Source organism: Mya arenaria, chromosome 14, assembly GCF_026914265.1.
Source record: "Mya arenaria isolate MELC-2E11 chromosome 14, ASM2691426v1".
Taxonomy (NCBI): domain Eukaryota; kingdom Metazoa; phylum Mollusca; class Bivalvia; order Myida; family Myidae; genus Mya; species Mya arenaria.
The window spans coordinates 3,359,520-3,383,133 of record NC_069135.1 but is presented as its reverse complement, the minus strand read 5'-3'; the positions used below and the strand labels follow the sequence as shown (position 1 = coordinate 3,383,133).

The 23,614-nt window shown below is 37.3% G+C and overlaps 1 protein-coding gene across 5 annotated transcripts in view; it reads left to right on the top strand.

Moving 5' to 3' along the window:
* LOC128218359 (uncharacterized) overlaps window positions 1-23,614 on the top strand; it is a 75,387-nt gene that overhangs the window by 21,951 nt on the left and 29,822 nt on the right. For 3 of the 5 annotated variants that reach the window (XM_052926015.1, XM_052926016.1, XM_052926014.1), the window contains exons 2-7: window positions 13,109-14,227; window positions 15,504-15,617; window positions 16,778-16,948; window positions 19,006-19,077; window positions 19,356-19,853; window positions 20,941-21,108. In XM_052926015.1, coding sequence (XP_052781975.1) covers window positions 13,232-14,227; window positions 15,504-15,617; window positions 16,778-16,948; window positions 19,006-19,077; window positions 19,356-19,853; window positions 20,941-21,108 — 2,019 coding nt within the window. In that variant the 5' untranslated portion in view covers window positions 13,109-13,231. The remainder of the gene's footprint in view (window positions 1-13,108; window positions 14,228-15,503; window positions 15,618-16,777; window positions 16,949-19,005; window positions 19,078-19,355; window positions 19,854-20,940; window positions 21,109-23,614) is intronic. The other 2 variants (XM_052926018.1, XM_052926017.1) reach the window with 2 other exon arrangements.

The window sequence follows — 23,614 nt, the reverse complement described above, 5'->3', positions numbered from 1 at the left end:
ATGGGGAGGAAAGTATTTGCAGAAACCGCAATAGGTGAGTGAAGTGGATCATATTTGGCTTTAAGGACACAGTGACTATGAATTGGTATCTCTTTATTTAATTGTGTTGTTCCTAAAGTGGTTGGGACGTACATTTGAGGGAAATCATTTTCTGACTGTTTATTCTAAGGGCATTACGGTACAAAAGTGAGCTGGTCGCGTGAAACGAAACGAAAAGGAGTATCGTGTTTCATTGGAAGAAATAGTTTGAGATATTTTCATGCATATGCGCAACTGATAAAGCCGTTAACGGCAGTTTTAAGGGTTTCAAGGACACTTGATTTGTTTGATCCATGTTGTGCAAGGGCGTGTGTTTTATCTTGTCTACAGGGGGCAGAATTTGAGAGAGAAAAAACAGAGTGGTACCTGCATAACACAGCAGTGGTAAAGTACTCAAGATTATAGCTTTATGGCGAAAAAATGCATAATTATGAAAGCAGACTATTTGTAAAAGTTAGCAGAGCTTCCATTGATCTGGTGTGTATCCATCTCTTATTGCCTCTGGGTTTAAGAAATCAAATCAATGATTATAGTTTAAAATGTCGTACATGCTACTAACTTTATTTTTTGTTGCATTCTTAGCTCGTTTGCATTTCGAAGAATAAAGTCGACGTTATTGATGGCCCTAGTGACGTCGACGTTTCTGTTGTGAGAAAACTTTAACTTTGCTAAAATGCATTAAAGATTTTGAAATGAAACTTGGTACACATGTTGCAAGTGACAAGCAATACTCTTACTATTGCCTGAACAGTTTTGGAGTTTTGGGGTACCTTATTTGAATGGAAAACTGTACGTAAGCGTCGGCGTTCTTTTCGCGGCGCTCTTGCCCTGACCAATAATGCGATTCACGGAAGATATTAATTTAATGCGATTTTATCAATATGATTCGTTATTCAGTATATTTCACAATTTTATTGATGAGTTCAGGAAATTATTTGTAGGTAAGCGACCATTTTGTCTGATGAGCTTAATTACTGTGTTCTTTGAGGACGAGTGTCAACTTATTTTACCACAATGTTCAGACCTACCTATTTCGCCATTGCCGATGATTCGTCGATAAAGTACTTGAAAGAAAAAAAAGCCCAAATGCTTAAACCGATCATTTAAATTTCTTTTTTTAAAGTGCTAACAATTTATACGGAGATGATTTCCATTTCGAAACGTACCATATAAAACAGTGAACTATTGATGAAAAATGGTTTGTTTTAAAACATGATGTCACATCTGTTCTGATGACATCACAATTTAGTTTTGGATTCATGACGTTACCAATTATTAAAAAGGTATTTCGATTTTAAGATCAAGAAGAATATATCGTTTTCTTCTTGATTATGATAGAAATTGAACTACTTTATCCAAATAAATCTTTATCATTAAAAAATAATTTGACGAATTGAATTCTATAAGGAATATTTTCTATCACAAACGGGGTGATACATTTTCTGACCAAAATTGTTCAATTGGTCAGTAGGCATTTCGTTATTTTTTATGTTTTTGGTCATTTCTCCCTTTCAAAACAAACATAACGCAAATGTGATAGCACTTCGTGATATATAGAGGGGGTTGAGCAAATAGAAGGAACAAATATGATAATGTCATAACTCACAGACATGGTAAATATTGTTTAAGCATGCATTATTCTAGTTGACTGCCTTTATTTTAATGTCTAATTCAAGGTTCCAATAATAATTGCGTTCACCCAGGGTTTTGTAATTAAGTATTTATACCTGTCCAGGGATTATGTGTTGAATTTTTCACTTCATTGTTGTATCGGCTTTCATTGTTCACAAAGTTTCAGACTTTCCCTTTTCCTTAAAATTTCAAATATTTTATTGTTATATGAATGACTTTAATTCGGATTACACAATGCCACCATGTTATTTCAGAAATGGATTAGTTTGATATTCATCTAATAGAGCAAACTAAAGTAGATTTTATGAATTTTATAATAAAAGAACAAAAATGTCATGTTGAAAGTTGAGATTGAACGCTGCTGTAAATAACAAATTCCGATTAAATACAAGACTGAAATCAATTATCTCCTAGTTTTGATATAGTTTACGATTTTTATATGGATGATATTGAAACTGTTGAAGAAGAAGATATGATTTTTTACGTTTGAAAAAGAACAACTAAAAACAACATTCAACCGTATACATATGTTACAAACAACTGATTTTGACATTTGATGAAATGTACAAACTCTCGGTGAAAACCAGGTTATGGGAAATTCTGATATTAGTTTTAGAAAATTCCGATGGATTAATCTTTATCGAAGGATAGACGAATCTTAATAGAAATATGTTTTACTAATATCTTGATTTTTTTTTGATATCATAGTTCAATGGGTTTGAAACTTTAATCATGTTATGGCATTCGATGAAATGTACAAACTTTCGGTGAAAACCCAGAACGATATGAACTTTGGATTATTTCAGCAAGATTAATATTTACGGAAGGATAGCTATATTTGAAATGGGAGTTTATTGAGCTCCTGAATTTCTGATATCCCGTGATAGAACAATGGTTTTGAATTTTTAATCATCCCCAAAACAAACTTCCATTTATACATTATTTACGACAAGAAGATTTCTTACAATTTTAGTTCAGCGCTACTGACGTGGAATAAGCTTTTGTTGCCCGTAAATATATGTAATGGTTTTGCTGTGGTTGGCGTCCTTGGTCGTTTACAGGGTAATGGCTCCGGTCCCTGGGGGAATGAGTGCTAATGATAGATGAATTAATCTGCGATGGAATTCAATCATAGTGTTTGCAGTGTCCCATAAACTTTCCAACAATATATCACCTAATGAGAAAAGATTTGGTCAATTCATCGATTACCGTCGAGCACGCAGTTATTGCAGACGACCGGGATTGGCCTCGTTCTCGGGCGTATCGGGTACAAACCAAGCGTCTGTTTACGTTATGTCTCTCGTCTGCTAAAATGTTATCGTCAGTTGTTGTTTTTTCTCCGCAGATAATCTCTTTGAAAAGCGATCGATTTCCAGAAAAAGGGTAAAAGTGTTCTCATAACGGATTTGAATTACGTATCTTTGATATATTACTCCAGAACGTTCATAAACTATTTATTCAATTTTGGAATTCAGCGTATAGGAAATAGTTAAATATTCATACATAAGGAATAACCGGACTCTATAGGTAAAGGCATATATGAAACAATTGTAATGGTTTATAAGATCGAAAATCGTATGAAAAAATGACATTTTGGTTTTTCGTTAACATTTGATGATAAACGAGAATGTATTGGAAACAATAACCTAAATGTTAAGTAATTGGTGTTGTGCATCTTAATAACGAGGTGGCGAGTCTTCCTGCACGTAGAAGGCGAACATGTATTACTACAACTGCATGTAGAAGTCGTACATGTATTACTACAACTGTAGAAGTCGTACATGTATTACTACAACTGCATGTAGAAGTCGTACATGTATTGCTACAACTGCATGTAGAAGTCGTACATGTATTACTACAACTGCATGTAGAAGTCGTACATGTATTGCTACAACTGCATGTAGAAGTCGTACATGTATTGCTTCATCTGCCTGTAGAAGTCGTACATGTATTGCTTCATCTGCTGTAGAAGTCGTACATGTATTGCTCACTGCATGTAGAAGTCGTACATGTATTGCTCACTGCATGTAGAAGTCGTACATGTATTGCTTCATCTGCCTGTAGAAGTCGTACATGTATTGCTTCATCTGCATGTAGAAGTCGTACATGTATTGCTTCATCTGCATGTAGAAGTCGTACATGTATTGCTTCATCTGCATGTAGAAGTCGTACATGTATTGCTTCATCTGCCTGTAGAAGTCACTGCATGTAGAAGTCGTACATGTACTGCTTCACCAGCACGTAGAAGTCGTTCATGAATTGCTACACCTGCATGTAGAGGTCGTACATGTATTGCTTCATCTGTATGAAGAAGTCGTACATGTATTGCTACAACTGAATGTAGACGTAGTACATTTATTGCTACACCTAAATGTAGACGTAGTACATTTTTTGCTAAACTTGTATGTAGACGTAGAACATTTATTGTAACACCTTAATTTGTAAACGTAGTACATTTATTGCTACACCTGAATGTAGACGTAGTACATTTTTTTGCAACACCTGTATGTAGACGTAGTACATTTATTGCTACACCTGAATGTAGACGTAGTACATTTTTTTGCAACACCTGTATGTAGACGTAGTACATTTATTACTACACCTGAATGTAGAAGTCGTACATGTATTGCTACACCTGTATGTATAAGTCGTACATGTATTACTACACCTGTTTGTAGACGTAGTACATGTATTGCTACACCTGTATGTAGAAGTCGTACATGTATTACTACACCTGAATGTAGAAGTCGTACATGTATTGCTACACCTGTATGTAGAAGTCGTACATGTATTGCTACACCTGTTTGTAGAAGTCGTACATGTATTACTACACCTGAATGTAGAAGTCGTACATGTATTACTACACCTGAATGTAGAAGTCGTACATGTATTACTACACCTGAATGTAGAAGTCGTACATGTATTGCTACACCTGTATGTATAAGTCGTACATGTATTACTACACCTGAATGTAGAAGTCGTACATGTATTACTACACCTGTATGTAGAAGTCGTACATGTATTGCTACACCTGTATGTAGAAGTCGTACATGTAATGCTACACCTGTATGTAGAAGTCGTACATGTATTGCTACACCTGTATGTAGAAGTCGTACATGTATTGCTACACCTGAATGTAGAAGTCGTACATGTATTGCTACACCTGTATGTATAAGTCGTACATGTATTACAACACCTGTTTGTAGACGTAGTACATTTTTTGCTACACCTGAATGTAGACGTAGTACATTTATTGCTACACCAGTATGTAGACGTAGTACATTTATTGCTACACCTGTATGTAGAGGTCGTACATGTATTACTACACCTGAATGTAGAAGTCGTACATGTATTACTACACCTGTTTGTAGAAGTCGTACACGTATTGCTACACCTGTATGTAGAAGTCGTACATGTATTGCTACACCTGTTTGTAGACGTAGTACATTTTTTGCTACACCTGAATGTAGAAGTCGTACACGTATTGCTACACCTGAATGTAGAAGTCGTACACGTATTGCTACACCTGAATGTAGAAGTCGTACATGTATTGCTACACCTGAATGTATAAGTCGTACATGTATTACAACACCTGTATGTAGACGTAGTACATTTATTGCTACACCTGTATGTAGAGGTCGTACATGTATTACTACACCTGTTTGTAGAAGTCGTACACGTATTGCTACACCTGTATGTATAAGTCGTACACGTATTGCTACACCAGTATGTAGACGTAGTACATTTTTTGCTACACCTGAATGTAGAAGTTGTACACGTATTGCTACACCTGAATGTAGAAGTCGTACACGTATTGCTACACCTGAATGTAGAAGTCGTACATGTATTGCTACACCTGAATGTAGACGTAGTACACGTATTGCTACACCTGAATGTATAAGTCGTACATGTATTGCTACACCTGAATGTAGAAGTCGTACACGTATTGCTACACCTGAATGTAGAAGTCGTACATGTATTGCTACACCTGAATGTAGACGTAGTACACGTATTGCTACACCTGAATGTATAAGTCGTACATGTATTGCTACACCTGAATGTAGAAGTTGTACATGTATTGCTACACCTGAATGTATAAGTCGTACATGTATTGCTACACCTGAATGTATAAGTCGTACATGTATTGCTACACCTGAATGTAGAAGTCGTACATGTATTGCTACACCTGTATGTAGAAGTCGTACATGTATTGCTACACCTGTATGTAGAAGTCGTACACGTATTGCTACACCTGAATGTAGAAGTCGTACACGTATTGCTACACCTGTATGTATAAGTCGTACACGTATTGCTACACCTGTATGTATAAGTCGTACATGTATTGCTACACCTGTATGTAGAAGTCGTACACGTATTGCTACACCTGAATGTAGAAGTCGTACACGTATTGCTACACCTGTATGTAGAAGTCGTACACGTATTGCTACACCTGAATGTAGAAGTCGTACACGTATTGCTACACCTGAATGTATAAGTCGTACATGTATTGCTACACCTGAATGTAGACGTAGTACACGTATTGCTACACCTGAATGTATAAGTCGTACATGTATTGCTACACCTGAATGTAGAAGTCGTACATGTATTGCTACACCTGAATGTAGAAGTCGTACACGTATTGCTACACCTGAATGTAGAAGTCGTACATGTATTGCTACACCAGTATGTATAAGTCGTACACGTATTGCTACACCTGAATGTAGACGTAGTACACGTATTGCTACACCTGAATGTATAAGTCGTACATGTATTGCTACACCTGAATGTAGAAGTCGTACACGTATTGCTACACCTGAATGTAGAAGTCGTACACGTATTGCTACACCTGAATGTAGAAGTTGTACATGTATTGCTACACCTGAATGTATAAGTCGTACATGTATTGCTACACCTGAATGTAGACGTAGTACACGTATTGCTACACCTGAATGTATAAGTCGTACATGTATTGCTACACCTGAATGTAGAAGTCGTACACGTATTGCTACACCTGAATGTATAAGTTGTACATGTATTGCTACACCTGAATGTATAAGTCGTACATGTATTGCTACACCTGAATGTAGACGTAGTACACGTATTGCTACACCTGAATGTAGAGGTCGTACACGTATTGCTACACCTGAATGTAGAAGTCGTACATGTATTGCTACACCTGAATGTATAAGTCGTACATGTATTGCTACACCTGAATGTAGAGGTCGTACACGTATTGCTACACCTGAATGTAGAAGTTGTACATGTATTGCTACACCTGAATGTATAAGTCGTACATTTATTGCTACACCAGTATGTAGACGTAGTACATTTTTTGCTACACCTGAATGTAGAAGTCGTACATGTATTGCTACACCTGAATGTAGAAGTTGTACATGTATTGCTACACCTGAATGTAGAAGTTGTACATGTATTGCTACACCAGTATGTATAAGTCGTACATGTATTGCTACACCTGAATGTAGACGTAGTACACGTATTGCTACACCTGAATGTATAAGTCGTACATGTATTGCTACACCTGAATGTAGAAGTCGTACACGTATTGCTACACCTGAATGTAGAAGTCGTACACGTATTGCTACACCTGAATGTATAAGTCGTACACGTATTGCTACACCTGAATGTAGAAGTTGTACATGTATTGCTACACCTGAATGTATAAGTCGTACATGTATTGCTACACCTGAATGTAGACGTAGTACACGTATTGCTACACCTGAATGTATAAGTCGTACATGTATTGCTACACCTGAATGTAGAAGTCGTACATGTATTGCTACACCTGAATGTAGAAGTCGTACACGTATTGCTACACCTGAATGTAGAAGTCGTACATGTATTGCTACACCAGTATGTATAAGTCGTACATGTATTGCTACACCTGAATGTAGACGTAGTACACGTATTGCTACACCTGAATGTATAAGTCGTACATGTATTGCTACACCTGAATGTAGAAGTCGTACACGTATTGCTACACCTGAATGTAGAAGTCGTACATGTATTGCTACACCTGAATGTAGAAGTTGTACATGTATTGCTACACCTGAATGTATAAGTCGTACATGTATTGCTACACCTGAATGTAGACGTAGTACACGTATTGCTACACCTGAATGTATAAGTCGTACATGTATTGCTACACCTGAATGTAGAAGTCGTACACGTATTGCTACACCTGAATGTATAAGTTGTACATGTATTGCTACACCTGAATGTATAAGTCGTACATGTATTGCTACACCTGAATGTAGACGTAGTACACGTATTGCTACACCTGAATGTAGAGGTCGTACACGTATTGCTACACCTGAATGTAGAAGTCGTACATGTATTGCTACACCTGAATGTATAAGTCGTACATGTATTGCTACACCTGAATGTAGAGGTCGTACACGTATTGCTACACCTGAATGTAGAAGTTGTACATGTATTGCTACACCTGAATGTATAAGTCGTACATTTATTGCTACACCAGTATGTAGACGTAGTACATTTTTTGCTACACCTGAATGTAGAAGTCGTACATGTATTGCTACACCTGAATGTAGAAGTTGTACATGTATTGCTACACCTGAATGTAGAAGTTGTACATGTATTGCTACACCAGTATGTATAAGTCGTACATGTATTGCTACACCTGAATGTAGACGTAGTACACGTATTGCTACACCTGAATGTATAAGTCGTACATGTATTGCTACACCTGAATGTAGAAGTCGTACACGTATTGCTACACCTGAATGTAGAAGTCGTACACGTATTGCTACACCTGAATGTAGAAGTCGTACACGTATTGCTACACCTGAATGTAGAAGTTGTACATGTATTGCTACACCTGAATGTATAAGTCGTACATGTATTGCTACACCTGAATGTAGACGTAGTACACGTATTGCTTCACCTGAATGTATAAGTCGTACATGTATTGCTACACCTGAATGTAGAAGTCGTACATGTATTGCTACACCTGAATGTATAAGTCGTACATGTATTGCTACACCTGAATGTATAAGTTGTACATGTATTGCTACACCTGAATGTATAAGTCGTACATGTATTGCTACACCTGAATGTAGACGTAGTACACGTATTGCTACACCTGAATGTAGAGGTCGTACACGTATTGCTACACCTGAATGTAGAAGTCGTACATGTATTGCTACACCTGAATGTATAAGTCGTACATGTATTGCTACACCTGAATGTAGACGTAGTACACGTATTGCTACACCTGAATGTAGAGGTCGTACACGTATTGCTACACCAGTATGTAGACGTAGTACATTTTTTGCTACACCTGAATGTAGAAGTCGTACATGTATTGCTACACCTGAATGTAGAAGTCGTACATGTATTGCTACACCTGAATGTATAAGTCGTACACGTATTGCTACACCTGTATGTAGAAGTCGTACACGTATTGCTACACCTGAATGTAGAAGTCGTACATTTATTGCTACACCTGTATGTAGAAGTCGTACACGTATTGCTACACCTGAATGTAGAAGTCGTACATTTATTGCTACACCTGAATGTAGAAGTCGTACATGTATTGCTACACCTGTATGTAGAAGTCGTACACGTATTGCTACACCTGAATGTAGAAGTCGTACATTTATTGCTACACCTGTATGTAGAAGTCGTACACGTATTGCTACACCTGAATGTAGAAGTCGTACATTTATTGCTACACCTGTATGTAGAAGTCGTACATTTATTGCTACACCTGAATGTAGAGGTCGTACACGTATTGCTACACCTGAATGTAGAAGTTGTACACGTATTGCTACACCTGAATGTAGAAGTCGTACATGTATTGCTACACCAGTATGTATAAGTCGTACATTTATTGCTACACCTGAATGTAGACGTAGTACACGTATTGCTACACCTGAATGTATAAGTCGTACATGTATTGCTACACCTGAATGTAGAGGTCGTACACGTATTGCTACACCTGAATGTAGAAGTCGTACATTTATTGCTACACCTGTATGTAGACGTAGTACATTTTTTGCTACACCTGAATGTAGAAGTCGTACATGTATTGCTACACCTGAATGTAGAAGTCGTACATGTATTGCTACACTTGAATGTAGAAGTCGTACACGTATTGCTACACCTGAATGTAGAAGTCGTACATGTATTGCTACACTTGAATGTAGAAGTCGTACATGTATTGCTACACCTGTATGTAGAAGTCGTACACGTATTGCTACACCTGTATGTAGACGTAGTACATTTTTGCTATACCTGAATTTAGAAGTCGTACATGTATTGCTACACCTGAATGTAGAAGTCGTACATGTATTGCTACACCTGTATGTAGAAGTCGTACACGTATTGCTACACTTGAATGTAGAAGTCGTACATGTATTGCTACACCTGTATGTAGACGTAGTACATTTTTGCTACACCTGAATTTAGAAGTCGTACATGTATTGCTACACCTGTATGTAGAAGTCGTACATGTATTGCTACACCTGTATGTAGAAGTCGTACACGTATTGCTACACCTGTATGTAGACGTAGTACATTTTTGCTACACCTGAATGTAGAAGTAGTACATTTATTGCTACAACTGAATGTAGAAGTCGTACATGTATTGCTACACCTGAATGTAGACGTAGTACATTTATTGCTACACCTGTATGTAGACGTAGTACATTTTTTGCTATACCTAAATGTAGAAGTAGTACATTTATTGCTACACCTGAATGTAGACGTAGTACATTTGTTGCTACACCTGTATGTAGAAGCCGTACACGTATTGCTACACCTGAATGTAGACGAAGTACATGTATTGCAACACCAGATTGTAGAAGTCGTACATGTATTGCTACACCAGAATGTAGAAGTCGTACATGTATTGCTACAACTGCATGTAGAAGTCGTACATGTATTACTACAACTGCATGTAGAGGTCGTACATGTATTACTACAACTGCATGTAGAAGTCGTACATGTATTTCCAAACCTGCCTGTAGATGTCATACATGTATCACCCCACCTGCATGTAGAAGTCGTACATGTATTGCTACACCTGTATGTAGAAGTCGTACATGTATTACTACACCTAAATGTAGACGTAGTACATATATTGATACACCTGCATGTAGAAGTCGTTAATGTATTGCTACACCTGCATGTAGAAGTCGTTAATGTATTGCTACACCTGTATGTAGAAGTCGTTAATGTATTGCTACACCTGCATGTAGAAGTCGTTAATGTATTGCTACACCTGTATGTAGAAGTCGTTAATGTATTGCTACACCTGCATGTAGAAGTCGTTAATGTATTGCTACACCTGCATGTAGAAGTCGTTAATGTATTGCTACACCTGCATGTAGAAGTCGTTAATGTATTGCTACACCTGCATGTAGAAGTCGTTAATGTATTGCTACACCTGTATGTGGACGTAGTACATTTTTTGCTACACCTGCATGTAGAAGTCGATAATGAATTGCCACACCTGCCTGTAGACGTAGTATATTGCCTGTCTACCATGTAGAAGTCACCCATGTGGTGCTAAACCTAAATATAGAAGTCGTACATTATTGTGACACCTGACTGTAGAGTTCGTTCATATACTGCTACACCTGAATGTAGAACTCACCCATGTACTGCTACACCTGCATGTAGAAGTCACCCATGTATTTCAAAACCTGCATGTAAAAGTCGTGCAGTTATATAACTATACTCCTGCATTAACAGGTCGTGCATGTATTACTACACCTGCAAGTAGAGATCGTACATGTATTACTTCACCTGCAAGTTGAGGTCGTACATTTTTAGATATGTACACCTGTATGTAAAAGTCGTAATTCTAGAGAGCTACAACTGCTTGTTTTAGTCGTACAATTATAGAAGTCAATACCTGTATGTAGAAATCGTACATTTATAGAACTCAATACCTGTATGTAGAAGTTGTACATTTATAGAACTCAATACCTGTATGTAGAAGTTGTACATTTATAGAACTCAATACCTGTATGTAGAAGTCGTACATTTATAGAACTCAACATATGTATGTAGACGTCGTACATCAGTGATCTACACCTGTATGTAGAAGTCGTACATCAGTGATCTACACCTGTATGTTGACACCGTACATCAGTGATCTACACCTGTATGTAGACGTCGTACATCAGTGATCTACACCTGTATGTAGACGCCGTACATCAGTGATCTACACCTGTATGTAGACGTCGTACATCAGTGATCTACACCTGTATGTAGACGCCGTACATCAGTGATCTACACCTGTATGTAGACACCGTACATCAGTGATCTACACCTGTATGTAGACACCGTACATCAGTGATCTACACCTGTATGTAGACGCCGTACATCAGTGATCTACACCTGTATGTAGACGTCGTACATCTGTGATCTACACCTGTATGTAGACACCGTACATCAGTGATCTACACCTGTATGTAGACACCGTACATCAGTGATCTACACCTTTGTACATTAATAGAACTGAACACCTGTATGTAGAAGCCGTACATTTATAGAACTCAACGTCTTTATGTAGCAGTCGTACATTATAGAACTGAACACCTGTATGAAGCAGTCGTACATTGCTAGAACTGAACAACTGTATGTAGAAGTCGTATATTTAAAGAACTCTTCACCTTTAAGTAGACGTACGTCTACATTTAAAGAACTCAACACCTTTATGTTTAAGTCGTACATGTACCACTACATGAGAGGTTGCGCATGATAGCTACAACTATAATATGTATATTTGATTTCTTACGGCGGGCTGCACAATGACTAAATAAAGATTTAAAAAAGAAAGTTATTAAAATACTTTCCCAAAATAAAATATCTTCATTATAAGTTCAAACAAATGGATGTCTTAATATTGAACTTGCAACACTCATTTAACCATTCTTTGTTATCATGTGTTCGCTTTAAACTTTAAATATTGACACTCATTACTAATTTTGAGTGGTTTCTGAAACGAAGCACATGCACCAAAACTTAAACCGTTCCTTATATAGACTTCACGACTTTCCGACAGAACAAACACAGTGAAACACATTTAATGAAATTAATGGCATTTACAATATGAAATGTTTGTTCAAATAATTAACTACTTGATGTAAAGAAGAAATTTACTCGTTTGTATAATCACTCTAACCCACATTTGTATTCAAATACTCAATGATTCATTGTCAAGTCCTAAATATGTATTTAATGAAATAATCAAATTTTGTATAGCATTAAGTAGATTTTTTTTTTATTTTATAATGAAATTTTATTAAGCGAACATCATCATCCACGGCACGGATATTTAAACATTGTTTTAAAAGACGGTAAAGATTGAAAAGTTATTAAGAATAGAAAAAAAAAGTTTAACGTATTTATTTCTTTTTTAATTTTCATTTGTATGTATTTGCAGTATATTCCAAGAGGTTCCAACACTGCCATGATGCGGAAATGACCACACAACTCAGACAATCAATTAACTCGACAAATCACGTGACACATGCGCATGTTAGTCACGTGAGAAACTAACCACGTGATGGGTTCAGGGATAAGTTCGGTATGCACGAGCAAGCGGTCTATTCTTATTGCAAACAGTGTTAGGAAATTGCCGACAATCCACGAAGATGACGTGGACTCCGATATAGAGATCGAGCAAGATCTCGAAATAAATCCATCATCGGGAAAACTGCATCCGGCCGAGTCACGTGATTCGGGGATCGGAGAAAATGACATTCCACATGGATATGTGTTTCAAAAAGTGAATGGATCAGGCTCTGATTCAAGCCCCGAGAAAAATAACAATGACGTGAACACAGACGAGAAGACAAGGGTGTCAAGACCGCGCTCTTGTCGTTTGGGCCATCGGGGCCAAAAAGGTCAGCGCGTTCTAAATAAAGTGGGTCAAGGAACAGACTTATCCGATTCCCAAATTCGTAAATTTGTGCGCTCTGCTAGGGATAAGTCATACCCGGCTGAAATTGAAGACCACTCACATTGTGACTTATCAGACGACACTTTGTCTTTAAACAGTACTAGCTCAGCATCCCCGGACAGACGACAATCAAACAGACAACCGAAAAGTGCCAACAATAAAAGACGTTCAAATAAGCGTAATAAAAGTAGCACAAGAGGCTCAACCGAGATTGTGAACGACCTTGACACATCGACGGACACCGACGGCGTTAGTGATACGGATATGTTGTCGATACCAGACGAGACCGGTCCCTTAAGCAGCAGTCGAAGCAATAGGGCTAAGGATGATACGCCACATCGACGTGGCTGGGTTCGAACAGAGGATTTCACTGACGTCATGATTACAACGTCAGTGACGCCACGTGTTGGTGGACACGCGGATATGTATAGAATTGTAAGTGGGACGTACTCCGACGTCGACGTGAATCTCGCCAAGAAAGCGAGCGAAAGGTCCATATCCAGTATCATACTAACTTCTGTGGACGGAAACACGACTCCCACTAACTCGGAGTGTTTTGATGTGCCTCCCAATGAAATGTATTATAATCACTGTGAAGGGGTGAGTGTGTGTTTTTGTGCAGTTTGTTCCGCAACGAAGCTTTTATTCCTTCAGCCCGTTTACGGGTTTTAATGACTATTTCTGGAAATACTTTCTTGCGTTATTCTTATTGGTCATCATTCTTGTTGACGTTAATAACATTTATCATAAGTAAAGAAAAACCACAATATAACGATTATCAGATTTCACCATGAAATGGGAATAAAAGCTTCATTTATCAGTTCATCTCATTTTGCCGAATGATTTTAATTTGAATTAGTTCATTTCTCAATAAGTTAATTTTCCAAATACAGGTCATTCAATAGGCTAGAATTATTGCATAATTAACAGGCCTTGATTACTTTGTAATTGCTGACCGTAAAAGGAGCCGTCCGTCTTTTATGTTTACCTCAGAAATTTCCTTTGTTGTGTGTGCATGACTAGCCTTGTTTGCCGAGTCCAGAAACTGTAAGGTGTGATTATCTGATCCAGACGATTAACCCACCATAATTCAGATTCCAATATACCCAATGACGTCATTGCGCCTTTTGAATCTTTTGTTACCACTGCGCATATAAATGTCATAACGTAATAATTTAGCACAACACCGCCCTGTCAATTTCGCGGTTGAATGAACAATGATAAGAGCAATGGCTGAAAAGAGTGGATGCTATGGAAATGAATGTTTGATTAATGATTTTATGGTCGTTGAAAAGCAATGTCAGGGAGATCAAATATGCAGTACATAGAAGAGGACATAAATGGAAACCGATCTTTCTTTTATGATCATTCTTAGACTTGGTCTAAGCATTTAAAAGGAATGAAATAAATCCGTTTCCCCAATAATATCCCATAAACTTCGATGGATTTGCACTTGTTGTATTCAAAACGCCTAATTGTAGCTATTTGAGAAGCTGATTTCCGCTGAACGGCCTGTCTACAAACCATATTATTAAACGGCCCCTTTATAGAAGCGAATACTCAAGTACATAATCATTTATTAGTTGGCTTGGAATCAACGACAATGGATGAATGCATATTGAGTGCATAATAGCAATGCTCAATGGGTTTAGGTGTTCCTAGTTCGGTACGATTCGTTAGCACTTGTCATGTTGCTTAAATACAAAATTTATGAAAACCTCTTCACTCAGGAATAAAAACATCAGCCTAGCAGTCCAATTTATATGTAATTATTTTTTCTTTGTGCTTAAACATTTGGACATTTCTTAGATTATGTTTGTTAACGTAACCAAAATAAATGATATACCTACATAAGTTAATTATGTTGCTTTGCCAGGCACGTAAGTGCAGTGTTCAGTCGGACAAAGTGAACTGGGTCATGCTTAGTACGCACAACCTTGACAAACTTGACCTAGTCTGGAGGGTCCGCTCACAGGCTTTCGTTTTGCAGGTAGATCTCTATGGTTATGACCTGTCGGGGCATGATTAAGGACATTTTTTAATTTTGAAGATATATGTACGTGCGCATTGCCCGCTAACAAAGATCAGTTTGTATTCTTAAATAAATATAAAAACGAAAAGGATGGAATACGTACTTGAACAAGTTGTACCTTATGTACTTCAGTATTGTAAACCACGAAACGCCCCGACAAGTTTCATAACCAAAAGAACACTGTCCCTCTGGTTGAGATTGTGGTTGAATTTTATGACCTTATTCATCATCTGATATATACGAACTGTCCAACTCTCTTTTCTCTTTCTGTGGCAACGTTTTATATCTTGGTTCTTTTATCTTATAATATTTCGATAACGTAGTTTAATTTTATAACTTGCTAATATTTGGGTAAAAAATAGTGTCATATAAATATAAGAACAAAAATGGATTGATGGTGCTTTAGGAAACAATCGTTTCATATTATATCAACGTCCTATATTCGCATGCAGCCATTTCATTTCCCTACGTGCACAACATACCTTCCCAATATTATAAACATATATTTGCCGTGACTTTACCTTTTGCCACTTATCACGACTTGGTTGGGCGATCTGGGGACATGTGTATTTTGAACGCTTAGAAAGAATCCATACGTGTAAACATATAGTAACTGTAGTTTGTTAAATTACGTGTAATCGACCTTAATTTGCAACTTCAATTTATCTGCAGAATCTTAATAATATTTATTTTACCAACTGTTGACATGGTGACAAGGATAACTTATTTGTTAACATGTGGTGTTCTTATTCACTCGAAGTCAGTGTTTATATGGTTTTACCTTTTTTGTATCTTTAACTTAAAAAATGTTATAAAGGATAGTTTATTTTCACTTTTCACACTTTGTTGACTTTGTTGTTGTTTGTTTTAATTATTTTGGACTTTTATTTCGGGAAAGGTTTGATACTGTTTAATAGATGTTACTGTAAGAGAAGAAAAAATATCTTCATATTTGATCAAGTATAAATAACTGTTATACATGCATTGTTTAGTGTGTACGTGTGAATTACAATTGTGAAATACTGAACTGATGTATACATCACTTCTTAAATAATTTTCAGACTACAACGTTTTAATAAGTAAAGAGCTTGTTTAACATCATTTATAAAATATTACAGAATCTCGAAGATTTAGTGACTTCATTAGTGTCTGCCATAGAAAGGCTTTGGTCATGTGACATGGTGACGACATCAGATTTCGAGCAGGTAATGAAGGGACTTCGTTACCAACTCGTTGCCATGGCAATGGGACATATGTGTCGCCAGTCCACGCCAAGAATAGAAGTGAAGGTAAAGCCTTGCATTCTTAAGGAAAAGTAGTTTGAAAACGAACACAACTAAAAGGATTTAGGTACATTTAGTAAACAAACTATGTTGGATGAGTTCTAAATCTTTGCTTAAGACGTCAAACCAAAGTTTAGGTATTTGGCAATATAAAACAAATATAACACTTTCGCTTGAAATTCAAACTACAACAAATACATTAGCATTCATGTCTTAGCCGGTAATGCAGATATCTGTCTGACAGTGCTGCAACAGATTGGATATTTGCAGTAGTCATGCATATCCTAGTTCCTTTGAACATGCATGTTTAATGCATTGGCCGTTGCCCTTTTTCCTGGATAATCAAACAAGCGCTTAATCTTAGGTGCACAATTTCCCCGGCAAAACGTAATAATTTACGACGGAATCTGGTTACTCGTGTTTTATGTGTAATGGATCTGAGAAAAGACTGATCTTTCATATATCTCATTGTTGTATTTATTTCGGTCAAATTATGCTGGGCTGTATTATTCTGTTATTGGCCCAGGAATGGGCAAAAGCCAGACATCCTACATATTTTGTTACCAAATGGTCGTTAGGTATTGTATGCTGTATTTACAGAAAGATTCGTGACTTATTAGTTTCCATGAGAGTTCGATAAATCCATAAACAGTGCGGGTTCTTTCAGTTCCATTTGCGACTTATTTAAGAAAATAAGCCGTGGTTCGTGTTATGAAAATATTTTGAAAATATAGAATAAAACACCATTTTACTTTCGGTCAATTATTCCAAACTCGATACAAGCGATGCAAATTTTAAACTGATCGGTACAAGGAAACAAAAAGTGACATTATCCGAGGAAAAGCTGGTAATGTTTCTAATTGGTTGTTTTTATTTCCGGGATAATGAACTATTTGAGAGTTAAGTTATCGGAACATAGGAATGTTATGGAATAAACGTTGAAGTTGATTTTAAAGGTCGAAATGCTTCCAAGTTTTAGTTATAACAAAGATTTCGAAATATTTTAATTATATTAAAATCCTAATTAACACGCGTGTATTATATAATTTACCATCACGGTTCGTTTTTAATAGATATTGAATAAGATAAATGGCGTGGATACAAATAAATTACGTAATGTGTTTTGTTTTAAGTTTGCTGATAAATGTATTCACAATATACATGAGACGATTTATCTAAGATATGAAATATCATCATGGAATTTCGAGACATCTCACAAAATAATCACCATTTTCATCATGACTTTGTTTCGATTGTGAATTGATCAAACTACACAAATTCGATTCTTATCTACGACGGAGGAGTAATGAATAACAGATATTTTGATAAATGACCAACTGCAAGACATGCTGAAGTTTGTATTGTTCGAAAAAAAACACTTATACATCTCCTGTGGAGAAGGATTATAGAAGGAGAGTTTTTTGTCGAGGTGTTTTAGAAGACTCTGTGAATACGCCTATTCAAGATGGACTTTAAAGATCCCATTTAAGTGATTTCAGATCGTGTCTAATCAAGAATGGTAGACAATACTTGAAATAAAATGTCACAATGATAATCTCTGTTTGTTTAAATTATCAATTGTGGAATAAGTGGCGGTTAATCAAAGAAGTTTATCAAATTCGTATGATCGATTTAAGAACGGCCTACTGAAAGGCTATTTCATAGATGGACATTCAGTATATATATACCCGTGCGTAGTAAAGTAAACTTCTTTTGTCACAAATTTATACAGCAGTGAATAACATTAAGAGCGCTTTTATTTATTTTTTATTAAACTAGAAATACAACATATAAAATTCAAAGCTTCCCGGGGAGTCAGTATTTCAAGTGTCACAGGGTAGGCGTGTCATGTTGTAACAAATTATTTATTTCATAACTGAAACATTACTTTTGTTCAAATATATACAGGTGTCTACAAATGGATTTTTAAAAAAGTTTGTAGTACGTTAAGGTTGCATACAATTTTCCATTTCTTATAATGAATATCATACGGGCTCCAGCCTCAGAATTAAGTTAATTTACTGGGTTTTCTGAGATTTATGTGTTCGAAATTTGTGTTTTAGGGTGAGCAGACGAACATTTTTACAGACGACACTTGGCGCGTGCAAATCCGTCTGCGAACTGAGGATGAAGAGGTAGGGACTGTTTTATACTCTTTAGTTCGATAGAATGGTTGCATAGGTTTGCACTCGATAATTCAATTTGGCTCCAATATGGCGCGACTCCAAGAGTTGTTGCATATGTAATTGTTTTGAATAAAAAGTCATATCAGTTTTACACAAACCAACATTTGCAACAAAATATATAATGTAACCTGCATTTGAAACAAATTTAATTCATAAAGACCTTCTTCTGTGCATTTACACATGTTTGAATAACATATATACATGTACATTCTTAAATTCATTTTCAGATTATAGAATCATCAGAAAAACTACTTGCTCAACGTTTGGCTGCAAAAGGCAGAAGTCTCGCACGAGAAGATATCTCAATTCTTCTTGCTGAGCATCTAAAATCCATAGAAAAACTTCAGCAGGTTCAGGAAGCGGGAAAACTGTACGAACAGCAGAGTTCATCCTCGGTTCGACACACGACGAGGACCCCCGGAAGTGACAATAATAGACTGCTTTCTAGACGACCCCAAAGTGCAGCAAAATTACGTAAACTGGATACCAGTCGAGTGGAATCTCTCAAAAATTATAAAAATAGCATAACGGAATTGCCTCCTATCGACAAATCAAAGGGGGGTAATGGTTGTAAAAGTAAAATCAAAGCACTGCCGGTACCAAAGAAGGACAATCTAAACAGTGAAAGTAAACAAGGAAACACAGTTCCCTCCGCTGATAAAAAGGCAGACGACAATATTGGAAAAACAGACGACACAGATACAGACGAATTAAAGAGGATACAGGTATGGCTAACTGAAAATAAAATGTTTATATACCAAAACTGGGACTAAAAATGAATTCGTCTCTATTCTATTTCAATGAAAAAGGCATTTGATCACGTACATTTTGGGATTTCGGATACATGTTCAAAATAACATTCTTTTAAAACCTTTAAGATAAGAAACTGAATACAGTTTGCATTTTAAAACAAGTTAAGATATTGTAGTGCATTGAAATTGCCTATCGGCATTCACAATTAATTTAATATAGAAAAAACTCAGTCGAAGTACTGTTTAGTATGCATATTGGAAGTATCAAACTTCAGTTTGGCCCCACACGGTTTGTTGTAAGCGCGGCTTTTCTCTATTTGTCTTGTATTGTTTTATTTGTAAGTGGGTAAGAAATAAGGCCGTGGTGAGGATGAGATTTCCTATTAAAGCCTTGTTGTATATATACCAGCATGTCTGTAGATTGAGAATGTACATTTGTAAACATCTACACAAAAGTTGACAAAACCCTTGCATTATTGTAAATAATATTTAATAACTGTGTATTTCAATGTTTGAACGATGCTTGTAGTACAGAGAGTTTGTTTGCTCGTTACTGCCATTATAAATACATTCCCTGGTTCGTCTGGTTTAAGCCTCAAAAAGTACATTTACAAAAGTGAAACTGCTGGCTTGTTTGTGGTAAGGATAATGATAGGATGTGCAATTTATATTTATTCAGCGAAAATTAATTTTGAGTTGTACTCCATTTCAATGATGTAGTTGTTGGTTTTAGTGATCGGGATTCAGGTTATCAAGGACTTTGAGACGATCTGTATTTAATTGTTTGTTCCGTCATACCACGGACGATAGCAAATGTACCAATACTCTTTTGTTGGTAAGAAAATGGATTTCTGGCAATCAGATCAGATCATACCATATACATTTTAGTATCAGTGAAATGTTATTTTAAGAAAAACGAGCTTAATTCTTTCAAGATAAAGCACAGTTTCCTTAATAGCTAGTTATATTAGTCATACAGAATCAAGAGCGTAAGTGACTGATCTAGTTAAGATCAGTTTAGCTTCAGTACATTTTTGTGTACTTCGATCTAATTCCTTAGGAGGAGGACCACCACCTATTCGCGGAGCTTATCGAGGCGTTTCGGCAGCTCTGGGAGGCCCTCACTTCCGCTACCGCCGCCGCCCTGCTTTTGGAGTACCGCCGCCGGGAAGCCCGCCTCATCCGGGCTGTCATTGATCATGCGCGCACACACACCTCCAACTCACAGGTAACGTGTTGAGAAATGCTAAAACCGTGTCCATGCAAACTAAATAAGTATACTCCATAGTTCTATATATATGCTTATACGTGATTCAATGCATAGAAGAGCACAACAAGTTTGGGCTATTATTACGTCAATGGCCACGTGATTTGATTCAAAGAAATAAAATAGAAGGTGTAGACATCACCTTATGGAGGACATTATACACAACAACTTGCAATATACTTGAAATTGGTTCAGTTCATTGCCCCCTTCAAAATCTAGTCAATGAATTTTGAAATACTTAAAGGTGATTTGATCGTATTTGTAATTAAAATGTAAAACTATATCATTTTGGGGATATTTTAACCTGCATTAGTTGGCCTTAATATTGACTAAAGAAATTAAGATACACCTTTATTATGGTAAACAGATATGTCATTATAAACGTAAATTAACTACGTGACAAATTGTGTTTTGACGGAAACGGTGAAGGCAAGACTAGGATGTGCCTGTATGGATGTGCCTTGTATAAGTCCAAATCAATAATCTGTTCTGTTCTGTTTTGTTCTGTTCTGCTCTGCTATTGTAAACTATTTAGAAGTGAACATGACGAGGGATTCATTATTATCCATGCACGTTTTGGAAAAAAACGCAACAAAAATTAATTCAAATAACCTGTAGAATCATATTTTTAAAAAGGCGTAACATATTCATATTTCATATATTCTTAAGGAATTTGAACTTTAAGATAAATAAGTTGGTTCTCTGATAGGTCAGTTAATAAATTTAGAACCTTAGTGACCCCATCGTAATGTTGATCCCTGGTGACCCCACCTCTAATGTTTGTCTTTGGGAATCCTATTCAAATGATTGTCCCTGGTGGCCCCTGCTTCCCACATTATAAAGCTGATCCCTGGTGACCTCATTGTGATGTTGATCCCTGTTGGCCCAATAACAATATTGATCCCTTGTGATCTCATTATAATGTTGGTCCCTGGTGACCCAATTATAATTCCGATCACTGGTGACCCCATTATAATTTTGATTTCTGATGATCCATTAAACTGTTTGTCCGCTCTTTTACTGATCCGTGGTGACCCCACTATAATGTTGATTGTTTGTGATCCTATTCTAATGTTGATCCCTGGTGATCCCATTCTAATATTGACCCCTGGTGACCCCATTGTAATGTTGATCGCTGGTGATCCCATTGTAATGTTGATTCCTGGTGACCCCATTGTGATGTTGATCCCTGGTGACCCCATTCTTATGTTGATCCCTGATGACCCCACTGTAATGCTGATCCCTGGTGACCCTATTCTAATGTTGATCCATGGTGACCCTATTCTTATGTTGGTCCCTGATGACCCTATTCTAATGTTGATCCCGGGTGACCCCATTCTTATGTTGATCCCTGATGACCAAATTGTAATGTTGATCCCTGGTAACCCCATTGAAATGTTGATCCCTGGTGCCCCCATTCTAATGTTTATCGCTGGTGACCCCATTCTAATGTTGATCCCTGGTGCCCCCATTCTAATGTTGATCCCTGGTGACCCCAATATAATGTTGATCCCTAATGACCCCATTCTAATGTTCTTCCCTGAACAATCCATCCTTTTGTCTCTGGTGATCCCACTGTAATGTTGATCCATGGTGACCCCATTCAAACGTTTGTCTCTGCTGATTCCATTCTCATGTTTGTCTCTGGTTATCTCATTCTTATGTTGATCCCTGGTGACCCAATTCTTATGTTGATCCCTGATGACCCCACTGTAATGCTGATCCCTGGTGACCCCATTGCAATGTTGATCCCTGGTGACCCCATTCTTTTGTTGATCCCTGATGACCCCACTGTAATGCTGATCCCTGGTGACCCCATTTAAATGTTGATCCCTGGTGACCTTATTGTAATGTTGATCCCTGGTGACCTCATTGTAATGTTGATCCCTGGTGACCCCATTGCAATGTTGATCCCTGGTGACCCCATTCTTATGTTGATCCCTGATGACCCCACTGTAATGCTGATCCCTGGTGACCTCATTGTAATGTTTATCGCTGGTTACCTCATTGCAATGTTGATCCCTGGTGACCCCATTCTTATGTTGATCCCTGATGACCCCATTGTAATGCTGATCCCTGATGACCCCATTGTAATGTTGATCCCTGATGACCCCAATGTAATGCTGATCCCTGGTGACCCCATTGTTATGCTGATCCCTGGTGACCCCGTTGTAATGCTGATCTCTGGTGACCCCGTTGTTATGCTGATCCCTGGTGACCCCGTTGTAATGCTGATATCTGGTGACCCCATTGCAATGATGATCCCTGGTGACCCCATTGTTATGCTGATCCCTGGTGACTCCGTTGTAATGTTGATCCCTGGTGACCCCGTTGTAATGTTGATCCCTGGTGACCCCGTTGTAATGCTGATCCCTGATGACCCCATTGTAATGTTGATCCCTGATGACCCCAATGTAATGCTGATCCCTGGTGACCCCATTGTTATGCTGATCCCTGGTGACCCCGT